Below are 14,064 nucleotides of genomic sequence, written 5' to 3' on the forward strand. Positions count from 1 at the left end.
ATTTTCAGTAATAAGTCACTGGTGGCCAGTTGCGGTACAAGCATGTAAAATCACTGTGGAAACACCAGGCTGTGCGTGGAGAAGCCACAATTTCCAGACTGTCTTAAATGTGGAAGCGGCATGAAATCAATACTAAATAACTTCTAAAATGCTCAATGTGCTGCTTGTGATCATTTGAACCATCTTTTAGAGCATCAGTCCAGGGAATATTCTAACTTCCTTCAATGACCATTAAGTCATTGTTATTGGCTTGGGTGAATGAATGCTAATGCACATTTACACATTTGGGGTTTAGCAAAATGTCTCCATGAAAATGAAAGTTTTGTCATCTTCCATTCATCAGAGACAATTTTACCCTCGCTAAGAGAGGTTACGTGATCAACAATTTTTTTTTCTTCCTATTCAAGCACAACCTCAGATCAGTTCACATGTGAGATTTTCTTTCTTTCTTTCTTTCTTTCTCTTTTTTTTAAATTCTGAGCACAATTAAAGGTGAGTTAAGGCTCTGGTGGAAATCTAAAGAGCATCGGCAAATCTGAGCACTGCTCAGCTTCTGAATTGCTTTTTCCACTTCTCAGTTCTTTTAAATGGTTTTCTATGGCAGGGACATTTTTCTTAATTAGTCACAGCTAATTAGTGTTCTGGCATAGACAAGCAATCAGAAATGTCAGAGCTGCGAGGCTACATCTCCCTAATCCTTTGATAATAATTTAGCCTCCTGGGAGGGCCCCAAGCTGCGGTAAGTAGTGACTGACAATAAGGCAAAATTAGGTGGGCAGCAGACCATTAGGATAGAAAAATAAAAAGCACTACCCAGTCCTGCTGAGCACCATCAGGCAACTAACTGCACTGCCAGATGAGGTGCCTGTTTAAGCCTGTGTTGTTAATTAGCTGATTCTACCAGACCTGCCACATATGTCCAGGTGCCTCATGCAAAGACGTCTATTTCTGGGAATGTGCCAAATGACCATTGTGTTTCATGATCACATTTCAGGAATATAAGGAAGAAGCCCACATATTTCTTGAAGATTCTTTTGAATTATCAAAGAAATAAGATCAACACGCTACAATACACTTTCTCTCGGAGTTTCTTTTAGGCAATTAGGCACGCGTATCTCAAGTTTCCCAGGTTTTAATTCACCCACAGCTTAGATTCAAATGAGGGCCTCTGGCGGCGCTGGGCTGCGTCTGGACTTGCCAGAGCTATTCCGGCACCCACCGTACATCAAAAAGTAGACTCTTCAATAAATTCTTATACTTACAAATAATAGCTTAACATTAAAATAAAGGTTATTAACAAAAACGAACCAGACAGCCGTAATTCGAGAGCAGAGGTTTTAAACAGAAACAAACTCTGAGGAAACGAACCGCTAAGGAGCAAGCTGTGGAGGGCGTTTACTGAGGCAGACAAGATGCTCCGCAGAACACGTCTGACTAGGACTATCTTAAAAGAGGTCAAAGAACTTCAGCGTGAGACCAAATACTGCAGGTAAAATGAAGCGGAAATATAGACAATTAAACACAAAAACCCAAACACCTGGGGAATGCTGTATCAAAGCCACTAACAGTGTCAAAAGTAACACAGATAACAAGTGGAGATCAAACTTTTTATCCACCTTTAGGACGCAATGAGGTACTAAACCATGTTTAGTCTGTAGCACAACCATGTTTAGAAATACATTACCTCAAATAGCCTCGAGTCCATCATTGAACGTATCATCCAGCCTTTCCTATCGATGAAGGAACATAATGGCTTTGATATGAGAGTGATAGTAACCTTTAATTTTGATTGGTGACAGGAAAATCATGGTTGGGCATAATGGTCCAACAGTTAATGTTTTATATTTGAATTCTTTTTATACAGAGGCAAAACCAAAGAGAACATCCTCTGTAATGGGAATCTAGACTGATTTATGTAGTTTATAGAACAACTTCCTAGTCATTTGAAAGTAAACGATTATTGAAAAGAAGAAAACTGCTCTTTTTAAATTAACATTCACATACTAGAGAATATATCTATAATATCTTAGAATTATAAGAAACGCAAGAAGACAAAGAAGTTTTCAGTCTTACTGGGCTGCAGCCTGCATTCCCAATAAAGAGGCTGATTGCACACACAAAGAAATTTATCCAAAGGACTGAAACAGTAGAGTCAGCTTTAAATACATATCATGGAGGGCATCACGGTAGGAAAGTTTCATCTAGCAGCCACTATTATCCAAGCTCTGTTGATTTCAACTATTCTTGTGAAAATCAACATGATAATAAACTGAATCTTTAAGGAAGTTAAGAATAGTAGTGCTGATCTTACTGAGGATGAATAAATTCCGGAGTCACAAAGTTTGGGCACTGGTGTGAAACTGCATTCAAAAATTCTGAGCATTTCTGCCCTTTCTTATTTCAGAGTCAGAGACGAGAGCACAGAAATGGGAAATGACTTTTATTTTGAGAAATATAGTCTCTTGTCACAGGTTCAGTTTTTTTTTCCTTTGTATGTTATCGTATCTTAGGATGGCTTCCGAATTCACGTAGATAGTGTAGGTCAGTTTTACTTACAGTGTTTAATGTAGAGTCGCTTTACTGAAAAGAATTCTTTTCAAGGAAAAGTCCTGAGAAATTAATCCTTTATAAAAAACTATTTGGATGAATATAACTGATTAACTATCATTTAAAGAATTACTTTTAATTTTATAAGACATCACCACAATATTTAAAAAAAATCTCATTGAGATGAAACTCCTCAACAATTAAATATTTAATCAGTTTATAACACATGAGAACATTTAATCTGCATGATTTACCAATTAAATACTGCACCCTGATGTGTCTTCAGCAACATGAGAGCTGAAATGAAATTGTTTCAAAGGGACTCAAGAAGGGCAATGCCCAATAAATATACAAAGATTTAAAGAGGTAGGTGGGTTTAGTGTGCATCCTGGACAATAAGATGTATTTCAGTCAACCCCTAACTACCTCCAGGTTGTAATATTCTTGGACATTAGGAAAGGACCACAGCGCGTGCTCTTGGGCAATTACTGCACAGGTCAGTTTTGACTCTGGAAACACCACCACTGTCCAAACCAGAGTCTCGCGGGAACTACCCAGCCTCTCTCCCGACACATGGGAACCTGTGGCTAGCACTGCGTGTCCTGAAGCCTGAGTGTGTGGGAAGAAACATCACAGTAGACATTTAAAAATGGGTCTTAAGAATTAGAAGATCTTTGTCATACTTCTATATCGGGATTAGACGATTGTAAATGGTATCGATTTGATAAAAACTTTATAAAAAGGTTGCTGACAATGGTGTTTAATATGTAAGAAAAAAACACACTAGGGTAAGAGAGATTGCATAGAAAGCTGAAAAACCATTTGGCGCATCCATGACCTCTATCACTATAGGAGAACTTTAAGATTTTTCTTACCCAGATAAGGCACATTTTTTCTAAATTGAAAATGTAAATTTAACATGGAGATTTTATTTTTTTATTTTTATTATTTTTATTTTTTAGACAGAGAGAGACAGAGCATGAACGGGGGAGGGTCAGAGAGAGGGAGACACAGAATCTGAAACAGGCTCCAGGCTCTGAGCTGTCAGCACAGAGCCCGACACGGGGCTCGAACTCACCGACTGCGAGATCATGACCTGAGCTGAAGTCGGCCGCTTAAGTGATTGAGCCACCCAGGCGCCCCTAACATGGAGATTTTAAACTCAGCATGTGTAACGATGACGGCTTGAGAGAAAGAGACAGTCTCTGTTTAAAATACTCTGGTCGCTCAGAAAGATTTTGCATGAATATGGAATGGATGAGTTCCAACTATTTTTCTAAAGGGGTTCAGAGCCCTGGTGGTAGATACACAGAATGTCATGGTACAGCTATTCTTTTATACAGAATCTCTTTTTTTTCTTTATCTATTGCACTTGCTGTTGATTCTTGGGTGGGATACCTGCTTTCACTTGGCCATGACAAAACAAAACAAAACACCTTAAGAACTGCTACTCTGGGGTGCAAGGCTTAGCATCCAACCAATCCGGTAATTTTTGTCATCACTGCTAACATAACTGAAACTAATTTAATTTAGTTGTTTTAAAATCTGGAAGATATTTCAGAAACCGTCTGGAGTTTTGGACCAATTTCTTCAGTCTGTATGTACTAACTATACTGAGTCTTAGGGAGGTGACATAACTTCTTGACACTCACTCTGACAATCAATGGCAGAACCGTGGCTGGAACTCAGAGATCTGGATTCCTGGTCCAGGCCTCTCCCATGGTACTGTGTTACCATTTCAGGTTTTGTAAGTCTAAAGTATGGTGGAGATAGCATAGACTTTATGGTGGAGATAGCAGAGACCTTGAAACTGGAGAGACACAATTTCAAAGTCTGATTCAACAATTCATAAGTCACTTATCTTCTATGAGTGGGAGATTCCTTAACCTGAAAATCAGCACAAATGGAGATGATGGCATCTAGCTCAGCAGGTTAGAAATGATATAGGTCAAGCACGTAGCACATTTCCTGGTACATGGAGGTGCCCTGGGAATGCTAGTGATGACAGCTAGGGCCAGTATTATTATTTTGATAATTTGAGAAGATTAGGGATATACCTTAAAACAAACTCGGTTCCTTCTATTAGCAGCATGGATCTGCCATTGTTTATTTATACTTTTGAAAAGTTATTTCTGTGTTATGCAGAAAATGTTTCAGAAGTTTAACTACTTATAGACTGAAGTAGAATGTCTTGGTTCTTTGTCCTAATATGATCTCTTTTTGATCTTTCAAGGGTACATTTGGCTTTAATATTTTAAAATTTAATGTAAAAGTCTAAAGGTCATCCTATATTTAGGGTCTTGAAGGTAATACAAATTTTAATCATTCCTGTCTTTAAGACTCTGAAGTTAAGGAAACAAAATCCCTTTCCATGGAGGCTAGAACAATAATAATTGCAGTGCAAGATGCTCAGGAAACCGGACCATGGCTTATGGCTTCACGAGTTGTACATGGATGACCGTAGGAGGTACTGTTTTTGTAGATGCATGCAAAGCGATGGACACAAATCTAGGGTAATGGTCATTATTTGGCCTTAGGCACTGGTACAATTATGCAAATAGAACCCTAAAGTATTTCACCACAAATATCATGAGCCATTAAGATGCTTAATTGATCAAAACGTTTCTGAGGCCAGAAATACAGGTAATTACTACTCTCAGGGAAAGTTTCACAGAACTTTCAATAGTCTTTTCTGTGAGCAGAGCATCATGCAGAAAAAGATTACTTAGTAAAACACACGAGTTCTTTTTTAAAGTGTCGGCATCAAAGGCAGGATGAAAGTATGTCTTCGGAATAACTGTTTTATATAAAAATGTAATTTGTGGGATTTCCAAAATAGAGCGAATCTCGTTTGGGTCAAAAGAATATCCTTCTTAAGGAGTGAAGTTCTCATACTGAATGACCAGAAGCTGGATGCCCTACACCCTTACCCGGGTTGGTTAAACCACAAGTATTGATTCACTGCAGTGCGTGTGCATGTATGTGTATATGCACATTTTCCTCTGTGTCTGAAGTTAGGAGTCTCTGTCTCTTCCCCTCCCTTCTCCCCCCTTCTCCTCCCCCCACTCCTCTCCTTTCTTCCCTTCCCTCTCCTTCCCTCTCCTTTCCTCTCCTCTCCTCTCCTCTCCTCTCCTCTCCTTTCCTTTCCTTCTTATTTTAATTGAAATAGCAAAAGTTTGTCGTGATGCCTGAAAAAAATTGTTCTCTTCAATCTTTTATCTGTAATAGACTAAGGTTGCCAACAGTATTTATAGGGTCATTATTTTCAACTGTTTCTTGACATCTAACAATATTATTTTAAGTTCCAGCCAAGAGGATTTCCAATAATTATATAATGTCTCTCAGTAATGATCTGTTGCTTAAGATACACATTCTGTTTTACCTTTCAACACATACTTGATAACCTCTCATTTACTAACTATAATTGAGGCAAATTCAGTCTTGGCTAATTAGGGGCTCTTAGTACCCCTCATACATGTTATTCTTGATGACATATCAATAGAATTAGGGTCTACTTTTTATTTTTAATTACAGTAATAAAAATGTGCAATTTAAAAATATTAGAATGTTTAAGGACATTATAACTATTTCACAAGTAACAAGTCCACTGTTCTACTGGGGATATGCAAAATGACAAAACCTTCACAACCAAAACAGAACGGTTGCTTGTCAAGAGTTCTTTTCATAAGCAAACTTACCGCCATGTCAGACGCTTAGGTATCAAAGGAAAGTGTACATAACCAGGGCAATTAACCTAGACATACTTTTACATTTTTTAAAGAAAGCTCTATGCCCAATGTGGGGCTTGAACTCATGACCCTAAGATCAAGAGTCATGTGCTCTACCGACGGAGCCAGCCAGGTGCCCCCTAAACTAGACATAATTTTAATGTTGGCCCTTTTAATGTTGACTCTACTTCAGTCAGCTCTGTTGGTTATTGTTGTCACACAAAATGTCTTCAAAGAAAGTTTGGTGAATGTGAGAGAGATGAAGTAGGGAATATCTTTATAGCGAAAAAATTCTACCTCTGTTATGAACTGATGGCTGGCTTTGTAGTAAATAGGTCATCAAGGCAAAAAGTTGAAGATGTTAAGAACACACACACACACACACACACACACACACACACACACCCCTACCTCCCTCCCTATAATGGCCTATTTCCAGATGATTCTATCTTTTCTCATCATAGAAAACATGCTTCAGCTATACTAAGAATAAACATAAAGGAAATAACATCAATCCAATTTCCCTATTCTGTTCAACATTTGTGAAAATTACCACATAAGCAAAAAGGTAAAAGAGAATTTGGAAGTAAAACATATGCTTGTAAATTCAGAGCAATACCAAATGGAAGCAGAAGTTGCTAATACGGTTCCAGTATTTTGTAAAAGAGCCAGCTGGATAGATGATAATTTTTCTACCCCTGCAGGGCATCAAAGCTTTTAGGAAATCATTCTTTTCACACATATTAACACTTAGCTTATTAAAACAGATGATACTTTTATTGTAAAACAGCCTGGGTAGAGGCTAGAAGCATAAAATATGAAAGAGGAGACTCATGTTGACCACCGGATCTGACAAACAGTGAACACTGACACAACAGACCATGAAGGAGATGATGACGTAGCAGGACCTTCTGTAACTGCCACAGCTGAAGTGTCACCGCGAAGCCCGTGAATTGCTGTTATGAAAACATTTGCGGCAACTTGCATAATTAAATGAAACTGCCAGAAAATCATTTCCAAAATGCAGGGGAGATGTACATAAATAAATACAGTTCAAAGCAAATATTCCATTTCAGCATCAGCATTGTGGTGAATTCTGGGAAGTTCCAACACAAGCAAAAGCACCACTTCCTTTGAATTGACTGTTAAATAATTACAAATGAATGACAACATTGTTATTGAAATGGATTGCTCTCTTAGTTTCCTTTACAGATACCAGATAAATGAAACTTAATGATCAAGCTCTCTAAAACCACACCCCCCTACTTCTAGGCGTTGCCTTGTGGAAATGAAGACTTTTGTGCTGATAAAACCGCAGGGTGATACCGTTAGCATATGCCAGTGCTGTAAATCAAGGGGAAAGTGTTCAATAACAGTAGATTGGTGGTGGATATTTGGCTTTACTGAAGCTTATGTCTTTGTGCAACTAAGGAGCATGACGCTGACTCGCAAAACTTTACGAGGAGGGGCCAACTCCATGCCAGCATTATCCTGTTGAGGGAATGCACAAAGGCAAGCGGACCGATGCTGTACATAATGGTAAACTGGTTATCATTCTGCTCGTTAAAATTAACCTTAGAAGGTTTTTGAGACCTCCATTCTAACAGTGACACTTTCCACATACAAAAGAAGCCAATTAAGCCTTCTGTCAACAGTCAGAGAAATAAAACTATCAACTGTATTAGCCGCATAGAAGAAAGGGGATCAGAAAAGGAGTCTGCTTTGCAAACATATCATCAAAATGCAATTTTCCCTGCACATATTTCTATGATGCCAGGAAGCCTTGCGAGGGCAGTTACTTACATCAAACAGCTTTTCTATATACATTTCCTCATTGACCTTTTCTCGAAGAATATCCTGGTTTTGCCGAACAAACATGATATAGGTGTCTGCCAGATCCATTCCTGGTTTCTGTGGTAGGGGAAAAGCATGGGGAATAAAATATCAGGTCTCAATTGTGAAAACATTATTAAAACACAACCTTAAAAAGTAATTCACATATCATTTCAAAAATTACATTAGTAAATTATGCTCAAGACCAAAATCAACAATGAGCACCTTCAGTAAATTCTGCAATTAAAATAAATAAAAGTTTATTACTGGTGTCTGTAACTTGAGGTCACGGTTATTCATCATTATGAAAATGAGTAGAGACGTGTGGCTGTAAACTACTAGGTATCTTTTTTCTTTAATGGCTATCTTGAATGGTTAATATGCCAAGCAGTATAAATGAATGATTTTTTTTTTTTAAGAAGTCCCCACTTGCAATAATCCTTTCCTAATTTCCAATACAATTTACTTGTCACTATCTCTGGCTGGTTTATTCATATATATTAAAAACAAAAATGTTAGTTTTCCTTGGATTGCCTGCCTCAACTACGATCAGTGCTCAAGGCATACAAGGTAAATTTTATTAGTTTGAATAAAATATTCTTAGGAAGATATTGAGCAAAAAATTTAATGGATTACAAAGTGAAATGTAAACCAAAATTCTGTGGATTATCCATTGCTTCTACTCATTCGTATTTATCTACCTCAAAGATTTATTTTATTTTAGAAATACAAGAATATCAATGAACCAGTCTCCTAAGAAGAGTGTAAAGTGTGATTCAGATAACTTTCTGAAGGTATACAACATCTGGTGTCTTGTGATGTTAGAGGAGATAGGGCAGTTAATATAATTCCTCCTTGTTACAAAGTCTACAAAATCTACTAGGAAGGGACAAAAATCTGAATGGCTTCCAAAGAGTTTTCCTTCTAGACTTATCTTTAGTTCTTTTTTGTGTTTCAAATAGCTAGACTAGTTAATAAAAATACTCATTTGAATGATCTACACTTGGGGTTGATTCATAATCTGTACTGAGGTATTCATTTGATTAGAATATGGCATTAAGGGGCACCTGGGAGGCTCAGTCAGTTGAGTGCCTGACTCTTAATTTCAGCTCAAGACACAATCCCAAGGTTGTGGGATCAAGCCCTCCTCCCCTCCTCCCACCCCCATGCTAAGCATGGAACCAACTTAAGATTCTCTCTCTCTCTCTGCCCCTCTCTCCTGCTCGTGCTCTCTTTCTAAAATAATAATAAAGAATATGGCATTAATAATAACAAAATTGTGGAACTGAGGCCCAAGTCCATTGGTCTTGTATCATTTCATATTCATAGAATGTACTTATAACCTCCATCATCAGACTCACTTTGCAAAGTAAATCTTGCAAGGAAATGAAGTGAAAGAGAATATCGTTCATTTAACGATTACTGCTGCAAGAAAAAAGCAAACTGAGTATCATGGCAGCCCCTCTCCTTAAATGAAGGACAAAAATTTCTTACCACTTTTTTGGTGGGGGGAGGGCGCATATTTTATATACAATGATAAAATTGCCCATCTCTTCACCAGTGCACAGTATAGGCAATAAGCATATGTCACTAATAAAACTGAATTTGATTTTTTTGGTAACAAAGTTATTTCTGGGTAATGCGAGTTCCTTCTGGGTAAGGAAGCTCTTACTGCTCTCTTATTTAGCCTGAAGGGAAACATATGCCACATAAATCCAAGGATCCCTTCAAACATAACCCTAATATGACAAAGTTAGTTATCAGTTATAATATATATACTTAAATGTTTTCACTGTTCTTTCCTTCAAGAGCATCCATATACAATGTAGGGAATAGGTTTCAAACCCAAGGGAGGCAACTTATAAAATTCATTCCTTTACTATTTTTCTGCATAATTCTCTTGAGCCATGTTTGAAAGTTTAAATAAATACAATGACATGGATAACCAAGAGAACCCTAGGTTGTTTCTTTTTCTTTCTTTCTTTTTTTTTTTGCAGCCAGGGGTGGGGAACTATATATCAGTTTTTCCAGTGAAGAGGCAGGGTAATTTGTACAAAGATTACTACTATTAATACTTGAAGAGTGCTAACCCATAAGATAAGTACTTCTCTCCACGCTTCTCAAACTTTGTCAAAACATCAGAAATGACGACATCCAGGAAACATACTGCCACAGAATGAAAACAGCAACAGAACACTGGTGTACGTACAATGGATAGCATATAGAGAGTTAGCTCAGCATCTGAACCTCAGCCAGGTGCTTGGAAACACAATACTATGACATATATAATACCAAGCAGTCGGGCACAGCTCAGCTAACCTGAGAGTTACAGAATATACAAACGAGAGGTTTGTTTTCTCCATCATCTCTTACCCTGCTCAACCCCATTTTTATTTCTACCTTTTGAAAGAAAAGTAGGCTTACAAGTTTTATCTAGTCAATCACTTGACCCATCAAGCTCACTGGAAACTAACTTATAGCTAGGAAGACTGGAGAAGAGTGACTTTAAACACTTGCCATAGATTCCAAGGTCATTTTTTCTGTTTTTTTGATCCCTTTCAAGATAACACTGGACAAAATATAACACTGTCCAGGAGGAGTTTATCTTCTAACATCTGAAACTAACAAAACACTTTATAGTTTAAGCCTAAAATAATTTTAAAAGCTGTTCTCTTTGGCAGACCCAACGGATATGATCCTGAAATCTGTAGGTTGAGACAGTTCTACAACTTTCTAAGGAAATAAAAATCTCTGGTTGAAAGTGTGAAATAAAGCTCATTTAAAAGTTTAATCCAACAAAACTAAGTGTTTTTGTATTTTGTTTTCTTTCTTTCTTTCTTTTTTTTTTTTTAATTATACTTTCTCCCCTTTTGGCAAATTAAGATCCACTTGCCTGGAAAACAAAACCTAGAATTCTTACATTTCTCATTAGCATTATTTCTTTATCTTTGAGCTGTTTACCTATTCCTGAAACTGTGACATATGGGAATTTCACACCTAGTGAGTATATTTTCATGTAGCTGTGGCATGAGACTATAATCATTAAAAGAATATACACAAGTAAGAGTAACTGCAACAGTTGGTGACATTTACCAATTAGAATTATAGTTCTTTATCCCTCCTTTAGTGTATGAAGGGTAATTATCTCTGATAAATTGCTGAAAAAGATGTAATTTTCCTTTTAAACAGTTTCTACTTACAGTACAAATGTGTTTGGATAGAAGACATTATCACTGGTTCAGTGCTCCTTTGTGCAAAGACTCTGTTTTATGGCAGTAAAATTTACATACTTTGGAAGTCACTACATCTAATTCCATTATTACACGTTATGCATCTAATTTCATCATTAGATGTTATCTTTTATTAGGAAATGAAGTTTTGTTAAAAAGTAAAAAAAAAAACAAACCACTGAACACACTCTGTTAAGGCTTCATTTTTGGGGGGGGGTGTAAATGAATGGGAATGCATGTGACTGCTTGGCAGAGACAACAAATTGCTACACGTATTGGTACAAGTGGGTGTCCACTAACCTTATCAAAGTAGAGGTCTATTAAACCTCAAAAACTGTGGATGTGGATGAGGTTTTATCAAGAATATTGTAATCTAGAGAGCTAAATTTATTTTTTTTATTTTTTAAATGTTTTTTTAATGTTTATTTTTGAGAGAGAGACAGAGCACAGGAGGCAGAGGGGCAGAGAGAGAAGGAGTCACAGAATCTGAAGCGGGCTCCAGGCTCTGAGCTGTCAGCACAGAGTCCGATGTGGGGCTCAAACTCACGGAATGGAAGATCATGACCTGAGCTGAAGTTGGAGGCTTAACCAACTGAGCCACCCAGGCGCCCCTAGAGAGCTAAACTTAGAAATCTCTTCTATATTGATAATTATAGATTTCTTAACGAACATGAGAAAATAACAATTAAAACTAGGTAGCAAGCACGCTACGCATTAACTACCGCTTAGAGTAAACACTTTTTTGCCTTCCACCATTTACACCTCTGAGATCCTTGGTTCACTAAGCACTAACTTCTCCATCTTGTCTGTTAGGGCAGTAATCTCTAAATCAAAATAGGAATTCCTGAATTCTAATTTGTTTCAAAAAAGAACAAAATTTGGCTAACAAAGTTAACACAAACATCACAAAATTCCCCCATGAGCATAAAGAAATCAGTAAGTGTGGAGGGAAATATAGTATGGTGAGGAGCGTGTCTCTGACATTAGCGGCATAAGTAACAGAATACACCAGTGAGTGAGTGAGTTTAAGTAAGGGTGCAGGCTCCAGCAAAAATTTTTTTTAAGCGTTAATCACTAGTTAACCTAGTGGGATGAAAATGCCGTTTAGAAAAGGAGAAAAAAAATTCCTTGTTAATTATACGCTGCAAATGCTCTTACTTCCTGCTGCTCTACCTAATCCCACAGGTGCAAGTCTTCACCCTCCCTATTCATGGGTAGGTGGGTGCAGTGCTGCCCCGGTCATTTTCCACAGCAACGGATTTAGATGCAGAAGAAGCCGCTTAACCTTCCATGGGAGGTTAACAATACACTATGCAAACACTTTCATGGTGTCTGTTTAACAAGGAGACAGATTTTTAAATATACTATTCTAGTCTCAAAGATTAACCAGAAGCTACAGTATAATTGACTTAACGTGAAAGTGTGCTTCTCATAACCTAAAAAGGCTTGCCTTGAAGAAACAATCAAGGGTGGGGCTGTGCTACCCTGATGGGTAAGAATCTGCATGCGTGGATCTTGTGAGGTTTGAAACAACTGAACACCTTCTCAGTGTGAAATTGTAGTAGGAGCAGTTTCTATGTCAGTTCTGGCATTTCAGATACAGAAATGGTCTGTAACTGATCATCAGGGAACACAGGACGTAATTCTACAAACATACAACTTATCCCAGCTATCGTTAACAACAATATATATCTTTCTTTCACTGTTCAACATATTTTTTCATTATTCTGACATTCATGCAGCCATTTCTACAGTGTTACATTTGAGTGAAAATGTTCTTAAAGTTAAGGTTTTCAAAAAGCATTTGGAGTAGGTTTAGTAAGTTATACGTTCTCAAATATTTCCAAAAATAGGTTTTGAGTATCGCTACGAGGATTATGGTGTAAAAAATATATTTTACCAATTTTGTACAAAGTAGAATAATTATATTGTATCCACATTGAAAAGCAAAAGGAAATAAACAGAACTAACCCTTCAAACTAGGTTTATGCCATCTTAAATATTACATCAGCCCAGGAAGAGGAATAATTCATAAAAGGAGTGGGGGGGAAGAAATGTGAACGATGAAAATGTCACGATATGAAGTTTTCAAGATTTCTAATAGTAGTTTACCTAACTTTTTAAAACAATAAAACAATTTTCATTGTTCTTAGAAAACCCTCCAAACTGTTATTTTAAGCAGTGAAGCAGGCAGAGTCACCTTTCTCTCTGTTAAATTTAGCGGTATTCAAAATTCCATTAATTAACACTATTACACATTTTGACTCCAAATTGGGAAGTAGAAAATTCTGAACTAAAGATAATGGCACCCGCATCCATTTGAAAACGTCTTTTAGACATGGAATATGCATGTTTTAAGTATGTATGTTTCCTTTAGTCCCATATTTCTAAGACAGAGATGGTTCCATGTCTCCAGAGTTCTTGCTCTGGAAAAGAGTCTCCTGTCTGCTGTGAGTATAGTTGGCAAACAGCACGTTCCCAACACAATGCTATGAGAGTATATCAGAATCTGCTATTATTAATATTTGTGTAACTTCTGTAGTCATATTGTTTTCACTCTTCAGTTCATATGAATGCTTCACACTATTTCTTCTATATTGTGATATATTATTCACAGGTCTAAGCATTTGTATGTACCAACATACAATATTGTTATTTGATATTTTGTTGTATCGTTGGGGGGAAATATCTTTCCAAAGAGGAGGTTATTTTAAGTATTAAAAGGA

General features: G+C 37.1%; 1 protein-coding gene across 18 annotated transcripts in view; it reads right to left on the minus strand.

Annotated features, from left to right (window-relative positions):
• The window catches only part of CADPS2 (calcium dependent secretion activator 2), a 540,447-nt gene that overhangs the window by 17,685 nt on the left and 508,698 nt on the right, over positions 1 to 14,064 (minus strand). For all 18 annotated transcript variants that reach the window (XM_030308335.1, XM_030308333.1, XM_030308325.1 and 15 more), the window contains one exon: positions 8,079 to 8,186. In XM_030308335.1, coding sequence (XP_030164195.1) covers positions 8,079 to 8,186 — 108 coding nt within the window. The remainder of the gene's footprint in view (positions 1 to 8,078; positions 8,187 to 14,064) is intronic.

Source organism: Lynx canadensis, chromosome A2 (assembly GCF_007474595.2).
Source record: "Lynx canadensis isolate LIC74 chromosome A2, mLynCan4.pri.v2, whole genome shotgun sequence".
Taxonomy (NCBI): domain Eukaryota; kingdom Metazoa; phylum Chordata; class Mammalia; order Carnivora; family Felidae; genus Lynx; species Lynx canadensis.